The sequence below is a fragment of the Equus asinus genome, chromosome 10 (genome assembly GCF_041296235.1).
Source record: "Equus asinus isolate D_3611 breed Donkey chromosome 10, EquAss-T2T_v2, whole genome shotgun sequence".
NCBI lineage: Eukaryota > Metazoa > Chordata > Mammalia > Perissodactyla > Equidae > Equus > Equus asinus.
In genome coordinates this window covers 15,311,443-15,338,904 of record NC_091799.1, presented here as the reverse complement: position 1 = coordinate 15,338,904, position 27,462 = coordinate 15,311,443, and the positions used below count along the sequence as shown (strand labels likewise).

General features: G+C 41.8%; 1 protein-coding gene across 8 annotated transcripts in view; it reads left to right on the top strand.

The window, feature by feature from the left end:
* NUP214 (nucleoporin 214) overlaps nt 1-27,462 on the top strand; it is a 98,252-nt gene that overhangs the window by 47,956 nt on the left and 22,834 nt on the right. For 6 of the 8 annotated variants that reach the window (XM_070518508.1, XM_014863446.3, XM_070518506.1 and 3 more), the window contains exons 25-30: nt 9,708-9,783; nt 11,634-11,712; nt 14,559-14,652; nt 16,349-16,410; nt 18,570-20,396; nt 22,411-22,481. In XM_070518508.1, coding sequence (XP_070374609.1) covers nt 9,708-9,783; nt 11,634-11,712; nt 14,559-14,652; nt 16,349-16,410; nt 18,570-20,396; nt 22,411-22,481 — 2,209 coding nt within the window. Of the gene's footprint in view, nt 1-9,707; nt 9,784-11,285; nt 11,471-11,633; nt 11,713-14,558; nt 14,653-16,348; nt 16,411-18,569; nt 20,397-22,410; nt 22,482-27,462 lie in introns of those variants that run through there. The other 2 variants (XM_070518507.1, XM_070518511.1) reach the window with 2 other exon arrangements.

The window sequence follows — 27,462 nt, the reverse complement described above, 5'->3', positions numbered from 1 at the left end:
CCTTTCAGAAATTTTGGCATTCGTCTATTCTTTCAGCAAATACTCAGTGAGCACTTTCTGCGTGCCACACACTGTTGTAGGTGCTGGGGATAGAGCAGTTAGCAAAACAGACTCCCCACACCCCCAAAAAAGCCCTGTCCTTGTTAGTCACAGAGAGACAACGATAAGTGGAGTAAATAAGTAAAATATAACTTTTTAGATGGTCATAGGTATGATGGAGAAAACTAAAGTAGGGAAGGGTTTAGGGACAGTTGTCTGGGTGTGGGTTACAATTTTAAATAGAGTGGCCAAGGAAGGCTCTTCTCACACATGGTTAATGGCTGAAATACCTCAGAAACACCAGACCATGTTTCTTTTACCATTAAGCTGGATTTTCCTGTCTTATGTAATATTCTGCCTTTCAGTGGCTTTTTTTTTTTCCTGAGGAAGATTTGCCCTGAGCTAACATCCACTGCCAGTCTTCCTCTTTTTGTATGTGGCCATCTGTCAGCATGGTCACTGACAGATGAGTGGTGTAGGTCTGAGACTGGGAGCTAAACCCAGGCCACCAAAGCAGAGTGTGCCGAACTTAACCACTAGGCCACTGGGGCTGGCCCCTCAGTGGCTTCTGACACTTGACATTTGAGCAAAGAGAGCAGGTCTCAGGAATATCCTAAGGAAGAAAGCCCCAAGCCCGGGGCCTGTCGTGGGGGCGTGTCTGGCAGATTCAAGAAAGAGCCAAGCAGCCCCTGGTGGCTGGAGCAAGAGGGAGAGCACCCGGAGATGCGGTCAGGGAGTAGGACCGGGGCAGGTGTGGCATGTAGCATCTCCTAAGCCTTGGCAGGACTGGGCTGACCATTGGATTTTTTGAGCAGTTAAGTAACCTGATCTGATTTAGTTTGTTTTTTTTAACTAAAGCAATTTTTTAAAAATTGAGGCATAATTTACGTATAGTAAAATTTACATTTTTTGCTGTAAAATTCTGTGTCCTTTGATAAATGCAAATAGTTATGTAAACCTCTGGTTTTAGCAGGAAGCTTCTGGTTCTTATAATGAGAGTTGATCAAAAAGGCTAGAGTTAGGAATGGTAGAAACAGGTAGAACAGGAAGCTTTTGCTTATTTTTTATTGTGGTAAAATATATATATATATATAAAACAAAATTTGCCATTTTAGCCATTTTTAAGTGTACAATACAGTGACATTAAGTACACTTACAGTGTTGTGTAACTCTCACAACTATCCGTTTCCAGAGCTTTTTCGTTGTCCCAAACAGAAACTGTGCCCATTAAACAATAAGTCACCACTCCCCACTTCCCTCCCTTTGCATCTGGCTTATTTCACTGGAGTTTTTAAGGTTCGTCCATGTGGTGGCATGTGTCAGAATTTCATTCCTTTTATGGCTGAATAATACTCCACTGTATATATATATATACGCTGTTTTACTTACCCATTCATCTGTTGATGGACACTTGGGTGTTTCCCCCTCTTGGCTATTGTGAATAATGCTACAGGAAACATTGGGGTGCAAGGATCTGTTTGAGACCCTACTTTCAGTATTTTGGGTAATGTTTTAGGAGTGGAATTGCTAGATCATATGGTAATTCTGTGTTTAGCTTTTTGAGCTAAACATAGTTTACACGATTTTCCAAAGCAGCTACACCTTTTTACTCTCCCATCAGTAAAGTATGAGGGTTCTAGTTTCTCCACATCCTCTGCAGCATTTCCTCTCGTCCATCCTTTTGATTACAGCCATCCTAGTGGGTGTTAAGTGGTATCTTATTGTGGTTTTGATATGCATTTCCCTAATGACTAATGATGTTGGGTGTCCATTCATGTGCTTATTGATCATTTCTGTCTTCTTTGGGGAAATGTCTGTTTAGATCCTCTTCCCGTTTTTTAATTGAGTTATTTATCTTAATTGTTGAGGTGTAAGATTATATATATAATCTAGATTCAAATCTCTTACCAGATATTTGATTTGCAAATATGTCCTTCCATCGTTTGGTTAGTTTTCACTTTCTTGATAGTGTCCTCTGAAACCCAAAAGTTTTTGTTAGGGGGCCACCCCATGGCCGAGTGGTTAAGTTCGCACACTTCGCTTCAGCAGCCCAGGGGTTCACCGGTTCAGATCCTGGGCGTGGACATGGCACTGCTCATCAGGCCATGCTGAGGTGGCATCCCACGTGCCACAATTAGAAAGATCCACAACTGAAAATATACAAGTATGTACTGGGAGGGCTTTGGGAAGAAAAAGGAAAAATAAAAATCTTTAAAATAAGTTTTAAAAAGTGTTGGTTTTTTTTTAAAGATTGGCACCTGAGCAAACATCTGTTGCCAATCTTTTTTTTTCATCACTCCTTCTTCTTCCCCTCCAAGCCCCCCAGTACATAGTTCTATATTCTAGTTGCGAGTGCCTTTGATTGTGTTATGTGGGACGCCGCCTCAGCATGGCCTGATGAGTGGTGCCATGTCTATGCCCAGGATCCGAACTGGTGAAACCCTGGGCCACCGAAGTGGAGTGCGCGAACTTAACCACTCAGCCACAGGGCCGGCCCCAAAACAGAAAAGTTTTCAATTTTGGTGAAATTCAGTTTATTTTTTCTTTTTGTTGCTTGTGCTTTAGATCGTATTTAAGAAACCATTGCCTTAGTCCAAGGTCGTAAAGACTTGCACTTTTGTTTTTTCCAGGTTTTATAGTTTTAGCTCTTACATTTAGGTCTTTGATCCATTTTGAGTTAATTTTTGTAGCTAGTGTGATATTGTGGTCCAACTTCATTCTTTTCTATGTGGATATCCGGTTGTCTCAGCACCATTTGTTGAAAAGGTTCTTTTCCCCCACTGAATTGTCTCGGTACGCTTGTCACATTGATTGGTTTTTGAATGTTAAATCAATCCTTGGTAATGGTGCATTGCCGTTTTTTATACATGGTTGGATTCAATTCACTAAAATTTTTAAGAATTTTTGAGTCTATCTTAATGAGGGATATTGGTCTGTAGATTTTCTTTTCTTGTGATGTCTGTTTGATTTTGGTATCAGAATAATGCTGGCCTTATAGAATGAGATGGGAAGTGTTCCTTCCTCTTCAATTTCCCAGAAGAGTTTATATAGATTTGTTATTATTTCATCCTTAAATGTTTGGTAGAATTCACTGATGAAGCCATCTGGGCTTGGAATTTTCAGTTTCTTTAGAAGATATAGGATTGTTCAGTTTATCTACTTCTTGAGTGAACTTTGGTAGTTTGTGTCTTCCAAAAAATTTGTCCATTTCATTTGAGTTGTCAAATTTACTGGCACAAAGTTTTTTGTAATAGTCCCTGATTATTATCCTTTTAACATGTGTAGAATTCATAATGATTTCACTTCCTTCTTTCCTGTTAGTGGTAATTTGTCTTTTTTTTTTTCTTGATCCATCTAGCTAGAGGTTTATCAATTTTATTAATCTCAAAGAACCAGCTTTTGGTTTCATTGATATTTTTTTTTCCCTAATATTTTTCTACTTGATATTTATTATTGTATTTTGCTGTTTGCTTTGGGTTTATTTACTCTTTCTACCATAGAAAGCTAAGATCATTTTAAGGTAGAAGCTAAGGTCATTGATTTGAGACCCTTCTTTTCTATATAGGCATCTGAAGCTATAAATTTCCCTCTAAGAATTGCTTTGGCTACATCCCACAGATATTGAATATTGTTGTGTTTTCATTTTCATCCACTTCAGAATACTTTTGGGGGCCGGCCCGGTGGTGCAGGGGTTAAGTTCACACGTTCTGCTTCTCGGCGGCCCGGGGTTCACCAGTTCAGATCCCAGGTAGGGACATGGCACCGCTTGGCAAAAAGCCATGCTGTGGTAGGCATCCCATGTATAAAGTAGAGGAAGACGGCCTGGGATGTTAGCTCAGGGCTGGTCTTCCTCAGTAAAAAGAGGAGGATTGGCAGTGGTTAGCTCAGGGCTGATCTTCCTCAAAAAACAAAAACAAAACAAAACAAAATACTTTTCAGTTTATCTTTCTCTTTTTTTATATACCTGTGGGTTTATTTTAAAGTATTATTTAGAAATAATTGAACATTTTCTAGATATCTTTTTGTTAGTGATTTTTAATTTAATTCCATTGTGGTCAGAGAACATGCTTTGTATGACCTTACTTCTTTAGATTCGTTGAGACTTTTTTTATGACCGAGAACTGAGATCAGCAAGATTATTCTTAAAGGGCCAGATAGGAAATATTTTAGGCTTGCAGGACATGTGGTCTCTGTCTCCACTACTCCATTCTGCCTTTGTAGCCTGAATGCAGCCGTAGACAATATGTAAGTAAATGGGAATGGCTGTGTTACCGTAAAACTTTACAAAAACAGGCAGCTGACCCTTAGTCTGTAGTTTGCCAGCTCCTGACCTAGAATGTCAGTCGTCTTGGGAAATGTTCTGTGTGCTCTTCAAAAGAATATGTATTCTGCTCTTGTTGATTAGAGCGTTCTATAAATGTCAATTAAATGAAGGTGGTCAGTAGTGTTGTTCAAGTCTTCTGTGTTCTCAGTGGTTTCTGTCTACTTGTTCCATCAATTATTGAGAGTGTGGTTGGTATTTTCAACTGCAGTTGTGGATTTGCTTATTTTCCTTGCAGTTTTATCAGTTTTTGCTTCATGTTGAAGTTCTGTTATTAGTTGCATGAATGTTTAGGATTGTTCTGTTCTTTTAATGAAATGACCCAGTTATCATTACAAAATGACCCTCTTTATCCTTGCTGAGATTAATTGCTCTGAAATCTACTTTCTCCTATATTAATGTAACTAATCCAGCTTTCTTTGTTGAGTGCTAGTGTGGTATCTTTTTTCCACCCTTTATTTTGAACCTAGTTTGTGTCGTTATATTTAAAATGGATTTCTTATAAATAGCATTTAGTTGGGTCTTTACTTTTTTATGCAATCTGACAATCTATGACTTTAAATTGGAGTGCTAGGATTGTTTACATTTAATGTGATTATTGACATGTTTGGCTTTTAACCTACTATATTGCATATGGTAGGTTAAATTTATCCCATTTGTTCCTCTTTATCCCATTTGTTGTTGATTCCATTTTTCCTTTTTCTGCCTTCTTTTGGGTTCTTTTTTATGAGTCTGTTTTATCTTTCTTGTTGGCTTGTTAGCTGTAACTCTGTGTGTTATTTAAGTGGTTGCATTAGAGTTGATAGTATACATCTTTAACTTAAGTACAGTCTGTCTTCAAGTAATGATAGACAACTAAAATATAGTATAAGAGGGGCCGGCCCGGTGGCGCAGCAGTTAAGTTTGCACGTTCTGCTTCGGGGGCCCGGGGTTCACCGGTTCGGATCCCGGGTGTGGACATGGCACCACTTGGCAAGCCATGCTGTGGTAGGCGCCCCACATATAAAGTAGAGGAAGATGGGCACAGATGTTAGCTCAGGGCCAGTCTTCCTCAGCAAAAAGAGGAGGATTGGCAGTAGTTAGGCTCAGGGCTAATCTTCCTCAAAAAAGAGAAAAATATAGTATAAGAATTTTATAAGAGTATTCTATTCTTCTCTCTCTGCCTTTGTGCTATTGTTGTACATTTTACTTCTCCTTATGTTATAAACCCCATGATATGTTGTTGTAAAGAGCTGATTATCCTTTAAACAGATTAAAAAGAAGAAAATATCTTTTGCCTATCTGTGTAGTTATTGTTTCTGGTGTTTTTCATTCCTTTGTTTAGTCCCAGCTTTCCATCTGGTATGACTTTCCTTCTGCTTGAAGGACTACTTTAACATTTTCTTCAGGTGGAGATCTGAATTATTTCAGCTTTTGTGTGTCTACCAAAGTCTTTATTTCACCTTTGTTTTTGAAAGATATTTTCACTGAGTAGAGAATTCTAGGTTGATAGTTTTTTCCCCCAATGACTTAAAGATGTTGCCCCACTTTAAAAATAATAACCTCAGTACTGACCATAACCTTAAAAAACCTTCATCCTTTTATTTTTCTTACTGCAAATGTTCATTGTAGACATTATAAAAAACAGAGGTAAAAGAACAAAATTAAAGTCAGCTTTATTCTCACCACAAATGTTTAATCACTGTGTGCATGTTTATTCATCTTTATTGTGTTAAAAATTAGTTTTTTAAAGTAAAATTTGAATGCATGCTGCTGTGTAACCTCTTTTTTCAGCTTAATCATGACACTTAATTGTTAACATTTTCCATGTCATTATAAATTCTTCTTAACAGAATCTCCTGTTTTCCTGTATAATATAAGTCTTTTTCAAAGCTCTAGCGCAGTTCCAATGAAGGTATTTAGCACCTACATATTCATGCAGGAACTGCAGTTTGATTTAGCAGACTTTTAGGTGATATTTTGGAAAATATTTGAATCTTCAAAGAATAAAATTTGCCAATAGGGCACAATAGTTGGCAGTTACAATCTGCATTGATGGACATAAGAAACTCCTACAAATGAATTGATAGCTTCTTTTTTTCTCTACTGACTGACATTTGGGGGTGCACCTGTTTGTTGTGCTGTTACCAAGAATGCTAAAATAAATAATTGGGTACATAGATCATTTTGCACACTTGAAGCTGTATCTGTTGGACAAATTCTCAAATACAAGACTGCTGAACTGAAGGAGCTGTCCATATGTGTGTGTCAATATACATATACGTGTACATATAATCTTGACAATTATTCCCAAACTTCTCTCAGTAGTGCTTGTATCAGTTGTCTCCCACAAGCAATCTATGACTCTCCGCTTCCCCTTGTCTTCGCCTGATCATCAAACTTCAGGGTTACTGCCAACCTGACAGGTGAAAAAAATGAACTGAGAGCATTTGTTTTCAATAGCCTCTATTATTTTCTTTCTTTTTCTCTCCTGATTTTTTTGTTTCTTTAATTGCTGTTGATAAATAGTCCTGTCTGCTTACTTGCGTCACCTTTAAAATTATTACCAAAAACTTCGTAGTTCGTTAAATGGTTAACTTTAGTAGCTTTCACAGTTTAGATTCGCTGTGTCAAATATGAATGTATAAAAAGATATGCATGATAATGGTTAGGATTTACCAAAATAGAACGTAACCAAGTCTCTTGTTTTTTAAGCCCTTTAAAATGTTGACATAAGTGAAAGGATGAGTAGTTGGCTCCTTCACAGCAGTAGTATGAATATTTACCTCGTTAGAGTTGATTACAGTTTAAGGTGCCACTAAGAAAGGGCCTGGGTGACATTGTAATGCTTCACAGTCGTAACTCAATTTTATAATTGTGTGTAGAGTACACATGCCTAGAACGTGTGTCATTTGTCTGCCTATGTCAGCAAGTAGTGCTGATAGGGTGTGGCAAAAAACAGAGGAAAAAATGACTCTTGTATAATTCAAGATGATGTTTGAAACAGGTTTTTTGTGACATTTTTCCGTGTTCATCGTATTTAATATTTAATTTCTGTCCGAGTGGCCTGGGTGGTGGAGAGTCGGAGGACTTTGGTTCTGTTGGAATCATCTTTCCCAGCAAAGCTGTGTGACTGCCTTACTCATTTCTAAGCAGCCCTCGAGTGTCGCCAGTAATGTAAATGTCATTCGTAGACACATGCAGTGTGTGTCTCTTTGGAGCAGTGTTACAGTGCCATTTTCTGCTTGTGGTCCTTTGATTTTTGTTTTCACTTGTGGAACACAGCATGTCAAATGAATTTCTGATGATCTCTTTCAGGTTTGTATTGCTCGAAAGTCATCCAAAATATGATAGTTTTGAATTTGGCTTTTCCATCTTCTGTTGAACATTTCTAGCTGTTGATTTCCATTGTTTTGGTTCATGATCATGCGCAAATCTGTGAACGTGTTTATTTGGTAGTATTCTCTTCTCTTCTGTTTGCAGTCTTTTTTTTCTTTTTTTGAGGAAGATTAGCCCTGAGCTAACATCCACCACCACTCCTTCTCTTTTTGCTGAGGAAGATTGGCTGTGAGCGAACTTCCTTGCCCTCTTCCTCTACTTTATGTGTGGGACACCTGCCACAGCATGGCTTGCCAAGCGGTGCATAGGTCTGCACCCAGCATCTGACGCAGCAAACCCCAGGCCGCCAAAGCGGAGCACATGAACTTGACTGTTTTGCCACCAACCATCCCGTTTGCACTCTTCCATCATGGTGGATCCGATCTAGTCAGTTGGTCTGATGCTGATTGCGCTGAGCAGCATTTCTCTGCAGGGTTGTCACGTGGCCCGGTGTATGGGTACTGTGAATCCTAATTTGATAGTTTGGGGATTTAGGATACTCAAGAGATTTGTAGCATTATCACAAGTAAATCAAACAGTAATTATACTCAATCTGCCTCGTGCGTGATTTAATTTACCATCATGTCATAACTAAATTTTGGGTGTAAAAAATGTTCTAAAATTCGGTAAGTTGCCGCTTTTATTTTTATTTCTAATTTTTTTTTGCTGGTCTTTGAGAAAGCATGGAAGGTTTTCATTTCCCTTGTGATTCTCTTGCGTGCAAACCCTTTCTCTGTCCCAGTGCGCTGTCTGCCCAGGGATTCCTCCGCCCCAGCAGCCTCTCTCGCACAGGCCTGTCTTCTGTCGGAGATTCAGTGGAGGGGAGGGGCCGCTGCCCCTGAGTGCCTGCTTGGTGGGACGGCTCGGGGGGCGGGGATGTGTTGCTTCAGAGAGCCGCACACTTATAGCTTCTTCTATCTTCAGTTAAAAATAAAGGGGCTTTTGTTTCTTGGAAATAACGTCGTTTTTTCTTCTCTCAATTGGTAGTGTTTGTGTGGGAGGGCTCCTGTGTTATTCCAGCAGAGAATCCCGGGGTGCTTGTAAGATTGCTCGCTTGTTGGATGATTTTCTTCTATGAGGCATGAGCCTATTTTTTCTTTCCTCTTTCAAGTTAATTTTTTGATGGAGAAATATTAATCCTCTATAAATCTTGGGGGAGTTCTGAAAAATAAAAACAGATCCTACAGCTCCTGCTGCTATACATAGCGGTCAGAGTAGCTCTGGTCTGAGCACAGGTAAACCGATTGAAAAAATTGTTCCCAGGACCACGAATAGAGCTTTCAGCTGTGATTACATTAAAGAGGTGGGTTTTTTTTTCCTCGCCTATCAACACTAAGTATTGAAACAGCAGGTCCCTGCATTGTGTGTTCGGGGTTGACAGAAGACAGTGAGAGCTCTTTCTACAGAGAATGGATGCACTTTTCACACTGTAGCGAAGGTGCAGGCTGGAAACGGAACGTGGCACATTGACTCTCATGTGCCCACCTGCTGAGCACCAGGCTCTTGGGCACGGTTGCTGTGAGAAGCTGAGACCTCTTCCTTGAGTAACACCTCTGAGCCATATATGCAGCACATTGTGTGCATCCCATAGATCCTGATGAACGTTTTCTCAGGCTTGGAAAAGAGGATCAGGAATTCCTCACGTGGTCCAGAACTAGAGATGGAGTGTGGAGGAGGCAGGGGTGGAGAGGGCTTACTCTCCAGATAGAGAAAGATCTACTTCTGAATAGCTAAGACTTTTTTTCTTAGGATTGCAGGAACACAGTAAGTTTTAAAGCCACTGCCGTGACTTTTATGCTAAAGACCCAAATTTGATTTAAACAGTTTATTCTTCTATCAGAAAAATGTCAAGTGACTGTGGTTAGGGTCCCAGACATATATAGTCTACCTAAAATTGGTATTATTTCTTGGACAGAAGGTTGGCTCAAGGGCGAATGTGATTTTCACCCAGTCATGCCTTTCTCTGGAGTGTCTGCTTTGTATTTTTCAGTTCTTCAGTGCCGTACTCTGCAGCCAAAACACCTCACCCCGTGTTGACCCCAGTGGCTGCTAACCAAGCTAAGCAGGTAACTCATGGATTTTTGCTTTGTAACAGTCATGCAGTGACTGTCTTTGCAACTGAAGACAATACTGTGTTAACTTCTCATTTTGTTTAAATAAACTATGAGTCTAACGAAGACCTGTGATCCTTGCCCTGCAGTTTATGCCAGTCTTGACATGGTGTGTCAGTCAGGGCCTCATTTGGCCATTTGACATTCTGCGTGTAGTAATCTTGAGTCATAATTCCAGTACCTTGCATTTGTATGGAGTATCTGGGTTTGCAATTTACTCGCACTTAACATTATCTTAGTTAACCGATACAACAACCAAGTGCAATAGACAGGTATTTAGCTACGTTTCACTAATGCAGAGGCTGAGGCTCAGGTGACTACTGCAAGCTCACACGGTTAGTAAGTGGTGGAAGCAGAGCTGGAACCAGGTCTTCTCCCTTCTTCCTCTCTTTTGCTTCTTTCACATACCTTTCAGGAGCAGCATCTGGAGAGAGGTTCTCTTGCTTTCTCCTGCAATCTGTTTTTCAGAGCTTGCTTAGTCAGTGATGTTTGTTATGTCTACTTTCAGGCTTTTGCCTGATAAACACTGTCTCTTACAAAAATAGGGTATATAACTGTAGAGGAGGAAGACATTTCCTGTACCCGCTGTGGGTTCTTCTGGCCAGAGAACAAACTAAATTCACGAGACAGAATAACAGGAGAAAATTAAACAAAGCTCTATAACATGTATACATGGGAGAGGCTCAGGCAACCTGAGCAACTCACCAAAATGGCTGAAACCACCACCTTAAATATCCTCCTCAGCTAAAGACAAAGGATGATGTTGGGGGTGGGGCGAATCAGTTACAGGAGGTTACCAGATAAGTACAGTAAACAAGATGCAGATTTAAGTCCTTGCCTTCCACATTGATAAGAGTTTCTAGAGATAAGTTCATCCCCCTTCTTCCTGGTACAGAGAGGGAGATTCCTTCCTTTACAGGTGGAGATTTCCTTTACAATGTAAATGTCTCTTAACAAGGGGTAACTAAATTCTACTTTTCAGAGTTGCTTTCCTGTCTGCAGTTTTCTAAAAGTAACTAGTCTGAAATAATCCTCACGCCAAAGAGACATATCTTGGGGTGGCCAATTCCAGTCCCCCACAATATTGTAAACAGTTAAACAATCCAGAAGAAAACTGTAGGAGATGCCTGAAAGCTTGATCAAGCTGTCTCTGAAGCTTCCTTGAGAAAACCTGGTTTCTCTGCAACTCTTCTGTCTGTCTCTGAGAAAAGTAATTTTAGATTGTGTTGGAGACTGAACATAAGAACTTGCCTGTTGCGCCTTTTCAAACATGGCTCTCTATTCCTCAGTTTGCTGTGACTTAAATGGCATTTAAGCATTTAGCGTTTGGTCACTCTTCTGGAGATTTCTATGTTCACCTTGGAGAACACATGGTAAGGTATGAGTCACGACAAACAAGAGTAAAAGAACAGTGACTGGAGAGGGGTCAGTCAAACTGCTTTGCTTTTTAACCTTAGCATGCGTTTATTGAGAGCCGGAACCCGTTCTATCCATTTACTTCTTCATTCGTCTGCCAAGTACTCCAGTGCAGCTTATGCGCCAGGCACTGAGAAAAGAGCCACAAGCTAGACAGGCATGACTGCTTTCTTGGAGCTTGCAGAATATTACCGCTTCCATCCTCTGATAGGATCTCTTACATATGGTAAGCACTTAAAAATATCGACTTAAATAGAAACTTAAAAAAATTAACCTAAAAAAGTGGTTATGCTTGCTTATTTTAAACTATGTTGTCATTTTACATGTTCCTTTATTCCAGGGAATGGTTAGTGGTTTCATATAAACACGTTGTTTATGTTCTGTTATAGGGATCGCTAATCAATTCCCTAAAGCTATCTGGGCCCACACCAGCGGCCAGTCACTTGTCATCTGGTGATAAAGCTTCAGGTCAGTTTGCATTTTTGTTTTAGTGTAAATAAAGGTGAAAGAAATGGTCCACAATAGAGTTTATTGTTCTAGATCACAAAGGCAGTTAACATGGGAAATAAGTAAAGAGATATCCAGAAGCCTCAGTTGATGAAGAATCTCCAGGAAGTCAGTGAGCCCTTCAGCAGCGCTGCAGACTTCTGAAATTTGAAAGCAATAGAAGACCTTCCTTTAAATGTTTTTCCTAAAAAGGAGCAAAAGTATTGTCTTTACCTGCCTTGCTGGATAAGCAGGGTTTAGAGAGAAGTGGATTGGAACATTGAACACTCTATTTCTTCTAGTAAAAGGAATGAAAAATTCTCTTGGCTCACAACGACAATTCAAAAGCCGGTAAAACACGGAAAGTAAAACGAATCTGTTACATTGTAAGATCTCAGAGTGGATGTAAGGTCAATATTAAAAGATTTTATGGCTTCACATACTTCCAGCAGTTACTCAAGCATAATATTCTTAACTAAAATTAGTGAGTGCTGTGACCAGGCGTCCCCGGTGCCCAAGCCCACCTGAAGCAGAAACACGCCTGTATGTGTAACCTAATTTTCGTGTGGCGTCTTCGTCAGCATCCCCTTTTGGTGGCTTCTTTTTTATAACCCACTCTTATTTGTCGCGTGTTGCTTTCTGCTTCAAGGGTCTTGTGCTGCCTGCAGTCCTGTGTTTTCACCACACTCTTGGACTCTGGCCTTTATTTTGATTCATGCTCTCAAGTGGGTCTTCAAGTTCAGTCTGTTAGAGATGCTGAGCTTCACACATTAGCAGCCTGCTTTCCATAATCTCTACTCAGTCAGACAATCACTGCCACTTCCTCTGTAATCAGAAGCTTTCTGATTGGATGTTGGATTTATCTTCCGTAAATATTCCTTGCACTCAGAAGAAAACCACTGCATAAGCTAAAGTTGTGTTCTGGAATTTGGATTAATGCAGAACTACGGTTGTTATGTAAGCCTTAAATGAGAAGGAGATCATAGCACTCCTTGACTGGGATCTAAAGCTTTATATTGAAAGGAAAAATGTAGTGGAATTGTCAGAGAGTTTTGAATTGTTTATTAGATTAAGAAATTTGTTTCCATTTCTGGCTAATATTTTAGAAAAAGTTTTTGGGAGATCACATATCCTAATTTCTTTCAAAGACTTCATCGGCGAGCTTTTTGTCACTCCTGAAGTGAAGAGTCAAGGAAATCTAAGGGAATGCATGTCTTATGCTATTAGCATGACTTGCTTGCAGAGAAGTTTCTCAGGTTCATCCTTCAGTGATGATTTTGAAATATTCTCTCTCATTACTAGGTATTAGCTTCTCTTTTCACTTGCTGGATAATCAAAAGAAAAGAACTTTTTTTGGGTAGGAAAATTTCCCTGAAAACATACTATTTAAAAGTTTGCAAAAAATTTCTTTAGGGAGGAAAAAAGCATTTCTGAAACCTCTATAGAATAGTTGTCTTATTGATTAACAATGGAAATACCTTCATTGTTTTTCTGATTATAAAACTGTTCCACAGTTTAGTGGATACCAGGGGAAAGGTGGGGTGGGGGGTGGGCACAAAGGGTGAAGGGGTGCACCTACAACATGACTGACAAACAGTAATGTACAACTGAAATTTCACAAGATTGTAACCTATCATTAACTCAATTAAAAAAAAAAAAAACAAAAAAACTGTTCCAGGTCCACAGGAAAGTCCATGGGGTAGAGATGCACAGTGTAGAGAGTGAAAGCTGCCCTGTGAGCTCTGTATTCCAGAGGTGACAGCCCTTAACGACTTGGTGTGTATCTCTTGAGGTTACTTCATTGTTGCTTTTTAAAATAAATAGGCATATCCTGTATATATGGTTTGTAATCTGTTTGCCCCTCTCCCCTCAGCCCCTTCCAGTGACTATCCCGTTCTTCTCTCCAGATCTGGTACGGCTCTCCCTCACTCATTTTAAGGGCACCCCAGGACTTGGTTGTCTCGTTGCATCCTGTTAAGTTTTACCAGCACTCTGCTGAGAGTTTCGATTGTTTCTCACTTTTTAAGATTATGAGCAAGGCTGCATTAAACATCCTTGTACACACCATATGTATTATAGTAGTTTTAAAAATAATTTTGCTAGTATTTGCCCCATACTCATTTAAGGAGAAGATACTTTTTCTTATTGTTTGGTTTGGGTTGATTTGAGCTTTTTAAATGCAGTTTTCCCATTCTCCTCCCCCTTTTAAAAGTAGAGCAGTAGGGGAAAGACTGAAGATAATACCCCACACTGTGAGTAATTACAGTGAACTCGCGTGTGGGGAGGGTGATGGGCTGAACTTTAACTTTCTGCGCTTCTCTGTATCACAGTAATCGTGTATTACCTCTCTCATTTAAAAGAAAACTGTTATTTGTTAAATACAACATAATCTATGGAAAATTCAGAAACGTAGGAAGAAAGCAAATAGCCTTAAAGTCACTACTCAGAGGTATTTAACTTATTAACCTGTTTCTCTTGGGGTTTTTTTCCTTTAGTATATTTCAGTAATTATAAATCTACTTTTAAAGTTTTAAATTTAAACTCCTCTAGAATTATTTTGATATCTTTTCTGGAAAGGAGACTGTGACATGTCTTCTTTTGGAATTAACACTGACAGAGCCAAAGAACAAGTTCAGAGACCTGGAGCATAAGTTAGGCAACACGCTCTCCCGCTTGGCCGCTGACTGTCACAGGGCACATGTGAGGCCCCCAGACCTGGAGCTGCGCTCTGAGAGGCACCACACAGACAGTGCTGCAGAGCATCACAGACTGGAACAGTGTTTCTAACTGACTTTTTGTAATGTTCTTATTTTTCTTCATAATTTCAGGGCCGGGGACAGCCAAGATTGAAACCTCTGTGACTTCTACACCGTCGTCTGCTGTTGGGCAGTTCAGCAAGCCTTTCTCGTTTTCTCCATCAGGGTCAGTAATGAACTTAAGTTTTGTGGCAAATCGTCAGTGCCCTTATAGGTGGCTTTCCCAAATCTCACAATCAGTAGATGTATTTATATGCTTATTAACTGTACATGAACCCAGAGTTCTTATCACTGCAATAATACACCTGATGATAGTGGCGGTAGCTTAATGTCCTAAAGTCAATCTGTTTCCCCTTTTCAATCCTAGTTTATACCCATGTTATTACGTGTTTGTTTGTTTTGTTGTTTAGGATGAGCTTCATTTTCCTTGGGCAGCGGGTCTGTGTCAGAGTCTGTGGTTGATGTAGTTTGTCACACAGAGATGTTTTCCCTCTGGCGTCGTTGGGGGCTAGATGACATTTGGATTGGCATTACTACACTGAGAGGTCAATATACCAGACTCTGAGAGAAGGTCATGAAAGACAGTAGTTGTTTGAAAATTTGGGTTTTAGAAAGATGTGGGGAAGTCTGTTCCTGATTCATTTTTTACAAAGTGATGATGGCTGTATTTGTAAAGTGGAGTCATTTTTAAAAACGAGTCTTTTAACCTTCATTCCAAGGGAAACATTTCTTAAGCTTGGGGAGAGAGCCTGTTCTCTGTACTACAAGCACTCATGTTGCAATCTGTGAAAGTGGCCGAAGCTCCTCTCCTTTGGCGGGTGGAGTTGGGCTCTGTGTGGCTGAGATAAAAACCTCTCCAAAGATTTTTTGCCATGGAAGGGTTGCACATTCAGTTCCATTAGAAAAACCTCTTTCAGTTTATTATTTTGTAACTGGAATCATATTAATCACAATCTCTTTTTCCTGAATTAATTTGTTTCTTAAGCATCTGCAACGTAACACAGAGAGAAAAGAGAGTGTTAGAATTTGAGGGGGGAAATTACATTTTTATATATATATATTTTTTTTAGCTGTAAAGATAGTTTGGAGCAAATTTTAAAGAGTACGTCAGTGCCAGGCGTTACTGCATCTTTCACAAATGCTGATAATCTTTACTTCTGTGAACTGGTACTCTTCTTCCCATTTTAAAAATAAGCTGAAAAGGTTTGGGTCATTGGGTCAATGGCTTACCTCCAGTAGATAAAATTTCTTCACCAAAGTTGAGACAAAGAGAGTTTTTTTTAAATATGATAAGATATTTAATTCTTAGCTTTTATCACAGTGGATAGTCTATTCTGGTTCATACTTGAGCCGAATTTTCCTCTTTGGCTATGGTGTCTTTGCTCACAATGTAAGGAAAATGTGCAGGAGGGGAGAGGAGATGATAAAAGGAGTCAAAAGGTTTTGAAGTCAGTTTTCCCAGTGTAGAACTAAGAGTTCTGTCAAAACAGCAGAGACACTAGCTTCTGTTCCATGCTCTGCCACCTTTCCCGAGGGCACATTCCTAGTGCGTTTCTACTACTACTACGTTGCTTTCCTTGGAATAGGTCCCCGCCCAAACCTTTGCCGTGGAAAGCGCAGCCGTCCCTCCACGGCCTTCGCAACTGCTGCTCCCTTCTTAGCCACAAAGTGCCTCTCCCTGCTTGGAAATCTTGGCGTGGCTTTACTGCTGCAGAGAGTTGTGCTTTTACTCTATTGTTTCTCTTCTAGATTGTAAATTCCTTGAGAGCAGATTTTGTGAATGAATTATAAAGTGTGATATTAAAAGGCAACATTGTGCCTGCGGTTTGTTCCTTCTTAACTTCTCTTCTTCCACTTCCTAGGACTGGCTTTAATTTCGGGATAGTGACGCCAGCACCGTCTTCTAACTTCACTGCCACACAAGGTACGTCCGTTTCCCCCACGCAAGTGCAGCTGCTTTTCCTACAGATATCTCGACATTTTGCTTGCTGCTCAGCCTTGCTTCAAGTATCTGCAATAAATTTGCTGTTGATATTATGTGTTAGAAATGGGCGGGATTAAGAAACTATTGGGGAGGACCTCTGTCTATCTTCATTATTAAGAACAGGCAAAAGATTTGCTTCAAGAAAATCAAAGCTGTGCTTTAAATGTGAAGGTTAACATGTGAATTAAAATTATTTTCTTCATCTTTTTTTGTTTGCAATTTAAAATTTCTGTAATTTATAGAGTGAGATAGACATAGTATTACAGAAATAAAAGACCAAACTCATCTTTTTTCCTTGATAACCTATCAGCAAACACATCGGTCCCATATGTGTTGTTACAAGTCCATCAACTAGCATATTTTTAACATTTAAAAGAATTTGAGGACCTATAAAGAACCAAGTGCATTTTTTAAGTGTCTTCCAGCTCTCAGTTTAAGTAATTAAGTTTATTTTCTTTTATTTTAAAAAGAAACCTTTTCTTATGGAAGTGATATGTTCTGGAATCACACAGTGGACCCCTGACTCATACCATTGCAGTTCTATTTCCTTCTGGGATTTTTGTCTTTCATTTTACTTTGTTTAACAGAATCTCTTGGGAATTTTCCAATATTATTGAAAATCTTGTATAAATGTCATTTTTAATGGCTACATAATTTTTACCTTGTGGATATGCCATAATTTATTTAACTATTCACCTGTTGAACATGTAGGTTGTTTCCAAGTTTTCCCTGTAATAAATAACACAATGACCATCTTTCATCTATTCATTCGACAAATATTTTTTGAGTGTTTTCTATGTGCCAACCCAAGTGGTAGAAGTTTTTTAGTGAAAAAGGGATCTCCTAAAGAGAGATTAGGGAGCTGAAAACATAGCAGACTTCCTAAACCTGATCCATATGTGGCACTTAAAGCGTTGTTGATTTCATTCCTTTCTCTCTGCGACAGTGATTCTTGGAATGCTTTTCTAACCTCTGGCCACTTAGATGCGGCAGAGTACGCTCAAGAGCCACCTCCTCCCCAGCCTCACTTTCTAGGGGAAAACAACTCAGCGATGTAGAAAGATTGGAGAGGAACAGACGATTGTCAAAATCCTAAATAAAATAAAAAAGTAGTAAAATACAATGGTAATTCTATAGACATTTTCATTAATACACGGATAGACAACAATCCAAAACCATAAACAATTCCATACAACACCAGTGATACAGGGAGGTCTTCTGGAGTTACGCACAGCTGGTAGGGGCTTTGCTGTGTTCCTGGGAATTCGTGACAGCCAGACTTCTTAAAATAATATGCAGTTAGGAACACCAGTAAACCCTTGCAGTAGGCTAATTTTAGTTTGTAAATACAAAATTTTAATTACTTTTATTTACTGACAAGTTATTGTTTGGCCAGACCTTATTCTGTGTACTTTACCTTTATTTCATTTAATCTGTGTAACAACTCTGTGAGGTAGGTACTGTTACTATCTCTATTTTCCAAATGGGGAAAGTGAAGCCCAGAGAGGTAAAGTAACTGTTCCAGAGTTGCACAGCCAGCAGGTGGCAGAGTGCCCAGCTCCAGAGCCCTTGTCCTTGACCAGTAGTCCATGCTGCCTCCGTAAGACCACTTACTGAAGAGAGCTCTAGGAAGTAGCTCTTAATTGTGCGGAAAAATGATTGTAGATTGGCACTTTATTTGCTTGGAAAAACTTCCATTTTGGATCATTTCCTGGTGTATCCGGAGGTCCATAGGCTAGTACTGTGCCAAGAATGTCATTGAGGAGAGGACACACAGGAGAAAAGAAGGGAGGATGCCTTTTGATTCTGTTCTGGGAGAATACATGCATTTCATGTATTCTGGCTATGGTGTGTTTGTTGTGATTTAATGGTTGTAAAAGCAGCACTTGTGCTCTTCGCCTCAGTGAGGTGACTCAGAGCTCACTGACGTTCCCAGGGAGAAGCGTTCGTCCCGTCCTCCCTGAGGAGGACTGCTCTGGAGCCAGCTCTCCCTGACTGTGTCAGGGCAGGAGAGAGACTTTGGCTGAGAGCTCGTCAGGAAGTGTGATAGGTCGTATTTTGCTCAATCCAACCCATTCCTAATTTCTTTTTCTTGCTAGGGGCAGCACCCCCCACTAAAGAGTCAAACCAGCTCGACGCGTTCTCCTTTGGCGGGGGAAGCAAACCTTTTTACGAGACCATTCCTGAAAGCTCACCTCCCTCAGGAGTGACAGCACCGCACACCACTGGCGCTGCCGTTGCTTCTCCAGGAGAGTCTGCTCCATCGGGCAGCAGACCTGTCGCACCTCCTGGAAGTGCTCTTTCCACGCCCTCTGGCAAGCTGGAAAGCCCGCCGTCCAAGGTGGAAGAGCTTCTGTTTCCGAGTCCTTTGGCTGGAGAGACTCTGGGTAGTTTCTCAGGACTGCGGGTTGGCCAAGCAGATGATTCTACAAAGCCAACCAGTAAGGCTTCATCCACAAGCCTAACTAGTGCACAGCCAACCAAGGCTTCAACTGTGCCCTCGGGATTTAGTTTCACTGGCCCTCCAGTGTTAGGGAAGCATGTGGAGCCCCCTGTGACCTCCTCTGTGACCGCCACCACAGTAGCACCAGCAGCTGCAGCGAGCACGAGCACGAGCACTTCCTCCACTGGCGTCTTTGGCGGTCTGTCACTCCCCAGTGCGATAGCCTCTGGCGTAGTCAGTTTTGGTGGGATGTCTGTAGGTGGCAGCAAGCCTGTTTTTTCTTTTGGAGGCCAACAGACGAGTAGTACCTTGCCCCCATCTGCCCCACCATCAGCTACCACTGCCACTCCCCTTCCTCCATCATTCACCATATTGCCATTTGATAGCTTCCTGAATTCAACATCTGCTTCCACCCTGTCTGTGTCCTCTGGTAAAAGCACAGAGGAGGCCCCGTCATCAGCTTCGCCTGAGAAGCCAGGCAACAGTGAGGTCTCAGCATCATCAGCCTCGCTCCTAGGGCAACAACAGTCGGCCGTGCCTCCCCAGGCTCCTCTGCAACCTTCTGACTCTGTTAAAAAAGAACCTGCTCTTGCCCAGCCTGCTGTCGGCAGCCCCAGTGCTGCAGCGTCTGCCGCCAGTCTCATAGCCCCTTCCACTGAGGCCGCTCCCGCAGCCACCAGGCTCCCTGACGTCAAGGTGGAACTGGCATCTCCTGCTTCCAGCCTTCCGGTGCCCGGGCAGACTGCCGTCACAGCAGCTACAGTCCCAAATGCGGCCCCTCTGGCTGTAGAGACATCAAGCCCCCCCACAGCCTCCAGTGCCGTTTCCAGTGTTGCTCCAAGCCCAGCTACGGAACCAGCTGTGTTTGGGACTGTCACTTCTGGCTCATCTGTCTTCACTCAGCCACCTGCTGCCAGTTCTAGCTCAGCTTTCAGCCAGCTCACCAGCAATACAGCCACTGCCCCCTCAGCCACCCCCATGTTTGGGCAGGTGGCAGCCAGCACTGCACCTAGCCTGTTTGGGCAGCAGACAGGCAGCATCGCCAGCACGGCAACTGCCCCGCCCCAGGTCAGCAGCTCAGGGTTTGGCAGTCCGGCTTTTGGCACCTCTGCCACAGGGGTCTTTGGACAGACGACGTTTGGGCAGGCCCCAGCCTTTGGACAGTCGAGCAGCAGCCCCGCAAGCAGCTTTCCCTTCAGTCAGCCTGGGTTCAGCTCAGTGCCCGCCTTTGGTCAGCCGGTGTCCTCTGCCCCCACGTCTACCAGTGGGAATGTCTTCGGTGCCTCTTCAGGCACCAGTAGCTCCAGCTCCTTCTCGTTCGGACAGTCTTCTGCCAACACAGGAGGAGGGCTGTTTGGCCAAAGCACACCCATCGCTTTCGGCCAGAGCCCTAGCTTCGGGCAGGGTGGCTCTGTGTTTGGTGCCACCTCGGCGAGCACCACGACAGCATCGTCCTCTGGGTTTAGCTTTTGTCAAGCTTCAGGTAAGAATTTATGGAAGATTTTTACTTTGTTGCCCTCTGTATTATTTGGAACATTTGCAGCATACCTGTATTACTTTTGTAATTGAAAGAAAGGGAAAACCAACAAAACAGACCGTGAAATCAAGGAGGGAGCTCGGAGCACTGGCCGTCTCAGGATTGTCTTTGGCCTAATCACTGTAGCTCCGGTTTTGCTTCTCAGCAAGTTCTCCACTCTCCTAGCCACCAGAGTGCCAGTTTCATGGGGGAAAAAACAAGTTTAAGGTCATGGCAAGTAATGAATGACTCATAAATATGAAATTTTAAATGTGGAAGGCACGTTACAGGTCATTATGTCCGCAACCGTCAAGCCTCACGATGACTGATCCGATGTCCTTTAGTGCCCTTGGTGAAGCCGCAGCTAGCCTGCCGAACTCCTCAGCCTCGTTCACTGCCCTGCTGCTGTTTGATCTGTCCTCTGACACCATCTTGCTTGCTAGAAGGGCAGATGCTGACATTTGAAAAGTTGGGATTTTTTCTGTTTTCAATGTTGTAATTAAAAAAAAAAACTTTAAATTTCACTTTTGTGTGTGTGTGTGTGAGGAAGATCCGCCCTGAGCTAACATCTGTTGCCAGTCTTCCTCTTTTTTTGATTGAGGAGGATTAGCCCTGAGCTAACATCAGTACCAGTCTTCCTCCCCTTTGTATGTGGGACGCCTCCACAGCATGGCTGACAGGTGGAGCAGGTCCACACCCAGATCCAAACCCATGAACCCGGGCCACCGAAGCAGAGCACACAGAACTTTAACCACTCGGCCGTGCAGTCGGCCCCCTAAATTTCACTGTTTTTTAAAGTAAAACATAATCCTCTCTATTGTGTGTTCAATTTTACTTCTAAAAGTTAGCAATAGACAGGACAATTTGAAAATCCTTTCTGAGTTTTACTTTCTGATGGTTGTCTTATGAAAGGCATTTCTTCAGCAGTTGAGCTCTGGGGGAGAAACGAGGATCAATGATTCCTTAGTTTGCAGGATTATAGGTAACTGCTTATTGATTCCTTTGGTGTAATTTATTTGAATATGGTTCATAATTTATTAGAAAGGAAATCTTTTCCTTCTTCCTTTGACAGATGTTTGTTAAGTTCTCGCTCAGTTTAGCTACGAGGCCAAGTGGTGAAAGGCAGTTTTGCGACTCACCTGATGCCCTGTGACGGGCTGGGTAGCCTGTCTAAGTGATGGGCAGTGTGATCACTTGGTCTAGAGAAGGCGCAGGGAAAAGGCCAGGTGTGTCTAAAGAGAGCAGGATATTTAACACTATCTCCAGTGCCTCCTTTGTTCTACAGTCAGGTGTAATCAAGCTATGTCAGCACAAGTGGGAAACTCTGAGGAATTCTTGTTTCACATAGTAACTCGGTGGAAAGGCACCTAAGCAGTCTGCTCCAGCCCTGCTTGAGGACTTAAGAGTTGCCTGAGCTTACCTCCTAGATCAGTGACAGACAAGAATGGAACTCGTGCCCTCCACCTCCTCGTCTAGGGCCCTTTTGTTGTAATGTATAGTTCTGCTGGTTTTCCCAGGCCCTGTTCAACCCAGCACCTCAACCATGTAATGCCACCTAGAAGAAAGATAAACAACCCAGAAAGAATCTGGAAATTGAGAGGAGCGGAAATGGGGGAGTGGAGCTATTTATGATATTCAGTCAGTCAGTCAGTGGAAAGACTTCTTGGCAGCTAAACATCTGGGAAGAGCTACTCTGAGAGTATACCGTTTTATTGGTCCCCACCTGGCTGGGGTTTGGTAGGAGACAAGGATTCAGTTCTTGGGACTTTGGAATTTATACTATTATAAAATGTTAGCAATGAAGAAAGGTCTTTAAATTATTTACTCCATTCCTAGATAGGAAAACAAATTTTATTCGTGAGTTGATGTATTGTGGGGTACCTTACACACCTGAATGCTATTTAAGAAAAAAACAACAAACCGCTTTGATGTTGTAAAAGACTCATCCGAATTAAACTTTTGTTTTCTTTTTATTTTACAGGTTTTGGGTCTGGTAATACTGGTTCTTTGTTTGGTCAAGCAGCCAGTACTGGTGGAACAGTCTTTGGCCAGGTATATACTTATGTTTGCCCCTGTTTGTGTCAACATATATCAAACGCATCCATGTTGTTCCTGTGTAATATAGTCAGTTCATGTTATACACCCACCCCCAGCAGACAGCCCGGTGGGGTTCTCAGGCTTCGCCTTCTTTAGCTCCCTGGGGGCTGCAGAAGTCTCAGCCTCTCATTTGAGAGAATCACTACAATTTTGATCCTTGTTTGACAGTCCTCTAGGAAAGCACTTTAAAAGCACATTGCCTGATTTCCATCAGTCTTCTGCCTGTTCTGTTAGGCCAGGGGTTGACAAACGACAACCCATAGGCAGAATCCCCTCGTTGGCCTTGTTTTTTTTTTTAAGGTCCTTGAGCTAAGAATGGTTTTTACCTTTGTAAATGGTTGTTTAAACAAAAAGAAGAGGAAGAATATGCAACAGAAACCATATATGGCCCCTGTGCTAAGCTATGTGTCGTCCAGGGACTCCTTTTAGTGACCTGAGCTGTTTCAGTGTGTATAGCTGTGGTTATCTGTGTGCCAGGCACCGTGTTAAGTGCTTTCTACAAATTGACACGTGTAATCATTAGTACTTCCACAAGGTAGGTGCTCTTACCATTCCCATTTGACAGATGCAGACACTGAGGACCCAGAGAGGTTGAATTTACTGTTAACATCACATGCCAGTGGTAGATGACAGTAGCCTCTTGAGGAGTCCTTCTGAAGGAGGGTACTCTGACATATTGGAAATGATTGTGACTTTCTGAAGGTAGCATTGGTGTTCATCCAGTAGCTAATAAAGTGGTAGGCGTATTATATGTCTCTTACACATCTTCAGTAAGAGATTCTCATTATCATCTTTTTCCTTTGAAGTTAGGCTCTGCCCTAGTCAGTGACCCTTGACAAAGAGAAATGAAACTTCTGATTCTAGTTCTGGTAATGGCGGGTTAGGTCATTCAAACCCAAGTTCCCTGTTGAAGATAGCTAAAGATGCTAAATAAAACATGAAAACCATAGTTTTAAAAGCACTGAGAAGCTAACAAAGTATTTACCAAGCCAAATTAAAAGTAAAATGGGAACCTGTAGAAGTGAGGGGAGCGCAGAAGCCAGTTTTGCCCTGAGAGCATTTACTTCTCTGAGAAGATGTAAATTTGCTATTTTAATAACCCCAAAGGGCAAAGGGGCAGAAATCGCTAACCAAGATGTGTGCAAAGTGAGGAGTCTAAAGGACACCCTCCCCACAGTGAGCTGAGACTTCAGATTCATCAGTCTCAGCCTGCGAATGTGACCTGACGTGATCCTAGGATGGTAGTGTCTCCTGGTCTCTGGCAAAAGCAGCACAGACCACTCTGAAGAGGAGTAACTTTACTCTAGGCCTCAGATCATTTTAAAGCACACCGATTCCCACAGCGAAATTAATCACACAAGGAAACAGCGAACTTTGAGCAAGAGCCAGAATAAACATCAGCTTTGTATTTGCGAAGACTTCGAGACTGTAAAACAGCTGTTTTACATGTTTAAAAGAAAGAAAACACAAACTTGAAAATACCAGTAAAGAAGAAGAAATTATAAGACGGGTCACAGCACCTTTGAAAAAGAACCAAATAGAACTTATAGAAAAATATAATTAAGATTTAAAATCAGCAGATCAGACCCAGCTGAAGAGAATAGCAATATACTAGACCAGGGATCAGCCAACTTTATCTGTAAAGGGCCAAATGGTATTTTAGACTTGGAGGGCTACATACCGTTTCTGGCACAACTAGTCAACTCTGCCAGTGTAGCACAAAAGCAGCCATAGACAATACGTAAATGAGGCAGCATGACTGTGTTCCCAGAAAGCTTTAGTTACAAAACAGACAGCAGCCTGTATTTGGCCCAGGGGCTATAGTTTGCTGACCCTTGAACTGGAAGGTAGGTAAGATTAAATTATCTGGAATGCGTTATGGAGAGCAAAAATGATGGAAAATACAACAGAGAGGGCAAAAATCCTAGAAGAAAATCTAACATACACTTAATCAGAAAGAGGAGAGAGAAAGAATTATGGCAGTATTAGAAGAGAAAAAGACATCAATTTCCAAAACAAATAGAAATAGTAACCCACAGATTCAAAATGCCAAGCAGAACGTGTAAAAGGAAAGTGATCCAAGACCTATCGTGGTGAAACTGCAGAAGTACAAAGATAAAATATTCAGCGTACTCAGAGGAAAAAGACAGGCTCCTTTCAAAGGAGCAGTAGTTGAACTGACAGCTGCCATCCCGGCAATGACACTGAAAGCCAGAAGCGGCCTATCTACCAGCAAAATGTATCTTTAAGGACTGAGGTGGAACAAGACGTTTTTCAGAGAGATACTGAGAGAGTTCATGCCTGCCAGACCTGAGGGAAATCTAAAGGATATTCTTCAGGCAGAAGGAAAATTTGACCTCACTAAAATTATAGCTTTCTTAATTTTAGGGTAAAACAAGCCATGAAATAGGAAAATTGCAGCCTGTGTAACCAACAGAGTAGTTGTATTCAGAATATATAAATACAAATCAAAAAGGAAAAAGACAACTACACCCCTGCCAAGATGGCTAAAATGGAAAGGGCTGGCAACCCCCAGTACTGGGGAGGGAGCAGAGCAAGGAGACACTCACTCATTGCTGTGGGGAAGCAGAGTCATATAATTGCCTTGGAAACCCACCTGGTAGTATGGAAACTAGATGCACAAAATCCCCACTGACCCCGCAGGTCTCCCTCTAGATCTGCAGTCAACAGGAAGGAGTGCCTTTGTTCACCGATGATGGGGATGGGCATGTTCGTAGTAGGATATTCGTAAGAGCCAAAACCAGAAAGCAGCCCGAATGCTCGTCAGCTGGAGAATAGATAAATGGTGGTGTGTTTACACAGTGGAATACTGCAAAGCGGTGAAATAGAATGTGCTGCTCCTACACAAACAAACAGAGGAATCCCGCAGACGGTGTTGAGTGAAAGCCAGGCGCAAGAGTGCACGCTGCTGGGTTGCATTTACCTGGAGTCAAGTGCAGGCCGAACTCTGCTGTCATGAGAGAGGTCAGCACCTTGGTTACTGTGAGGGCGTTAAAGATGGGGTACAGAGGAGCCTTCTAGAGTACTAACAGTGATTGACATGTTGAACATTATAAACAGTTATATGTCAAAATTCACTGAGTTCTCTACACATTAGATTTGTGAGCTTAACTAAAAATACAACGGAGGGGCCGGCCTGGTGGCGCAGCGGTTAAATTCGCACGTTCCGCTTCTGTGGCCTGGGGTTCACTGGTTTGGATCCCGGTGCGGACATGGCACCGCTTGGCACACCATGCTGTGGTAGGCGTCCCACAAATAAAGTAGAGGAAGATGGGCATGGATGTTAGCTCAGGGCCAGTCTTCCTCAGCAAAAAAAGGAGAATTGGCAGCAGTTAGCTCGGGGCTAATCTTCCTCGGGGGGGGAAAAAATACAATGGAAAGAAAATCGGTGAAAGGCTTCATAAAAAGGATAATATTGGTTGTTCAACATTGTGAATGTACTTAATGCCATTGAATTGTATACTTGAAAATGCTTTAAATAATGTTTTCTTTATATTTTACCACAATTTTTAAAACAAGAAGGAACAAAACATAAAAAAGTAAAGCACAGCCAGAGAACCAATGAACATATTCAACTTAATTAGTAATACAAATTAAAACCACAAAGAGATATGCACCTATAAGAACAAAAATTAAAAGCCCGATGGTACCAAATGCCAGCAAATATACAGAGCAACGGAAACACACACACGTTCTGAGTCGGGGTGTAAGTTGGTACAACCACGTGGGAAAATAGTTTGGCATCATCTAGTAGGACCAGCAGTTTCACTCCTAGGTTTGTTCTTTAGAGAAACTCATGCACATGTGTGCCAGGATAGGAGAGTGTTAATAGCAACATTGTTATAATAACCCAAAACCAGAAGCAACCCCAATGTTTATCAACTAGATGAACTGGTATTATTCTGTAGTTGAAGGTTACCTAGCTGTGAAAATGAACGAAGTAGAGAGCTACCTGGGTCACTCTCCCAGAATACTGTTGAGCCAAGAGATAGAAAACTTTACTGTGATTAACTCCTTATTGCCTCGTAACACCCCTCCATATTCTTCCTCATAGAAATTATGTTTGCAATTAGAGGGGCCAGAAATGCAAATCAGTATTTTGTCTATGATGGCATGGGCTTTTTCTCTTATATTCATTGCTGTATCCCCGGTGCTTAGGACTGTGGCTAGCACATGACAGACATTGTGAAAATGAATGAGTTTTCAGATAGTAGGGGTACCCTCAGAAAAATCTAGGATATAGAAGACCTTCGCTCCCATTATAACATGAAGAAAACTGCAGATAGTGTGAAAATCACAGTCATTCTATGGGTATTGGAATTAGCCAGTGCTGTGTAACGAATTACCCCAAAACCTAGGACCATTTACTTACTTGTTTTCGTCTATGTATCCATCTATCTCCAGTGATTGGCTTGGTTGTTGGTTCAGACCCTAACTGGAGCTCTTGGCTAGAACATCTAAATGTGGCTTCTCTGTGTGGCCTGGGCTTCCTCACACGTGGTGGCTGGATTTTAAGGAGGAATATTCCAAGAAAGAGACGGAGCACGGCAGGAGCTATAGAATCTTTTATGATGCTCGGAAGTCTCAGAGCATCATTCCTGGTGCATCCTCTTGTTCAGGGCAGCCACAGAGTCCCACCCAGGCTCAAGGGGAGAGGAGTGGACTTCACCTTCTGCTCTAGAAGAGCCTGTGAGTCTAGAAATATTGCTCTGACCATCTTTGGAAAATACAGTCTGTCCCAATGGGACTCTCAAAGAGTGACAACAAGAAAGCCTTGTTGAACTCATTTCCAGAGAAGGGAGTCCATCATAAGTGAGCACTGTGATACAGCAGCTTCTGGGGACAAATGTCAGGTCTGGGTTTGGGAAGGTGCAAGAGGGGCCTTGCTGAAGACAGGAAATTTACCTGGAAAAGA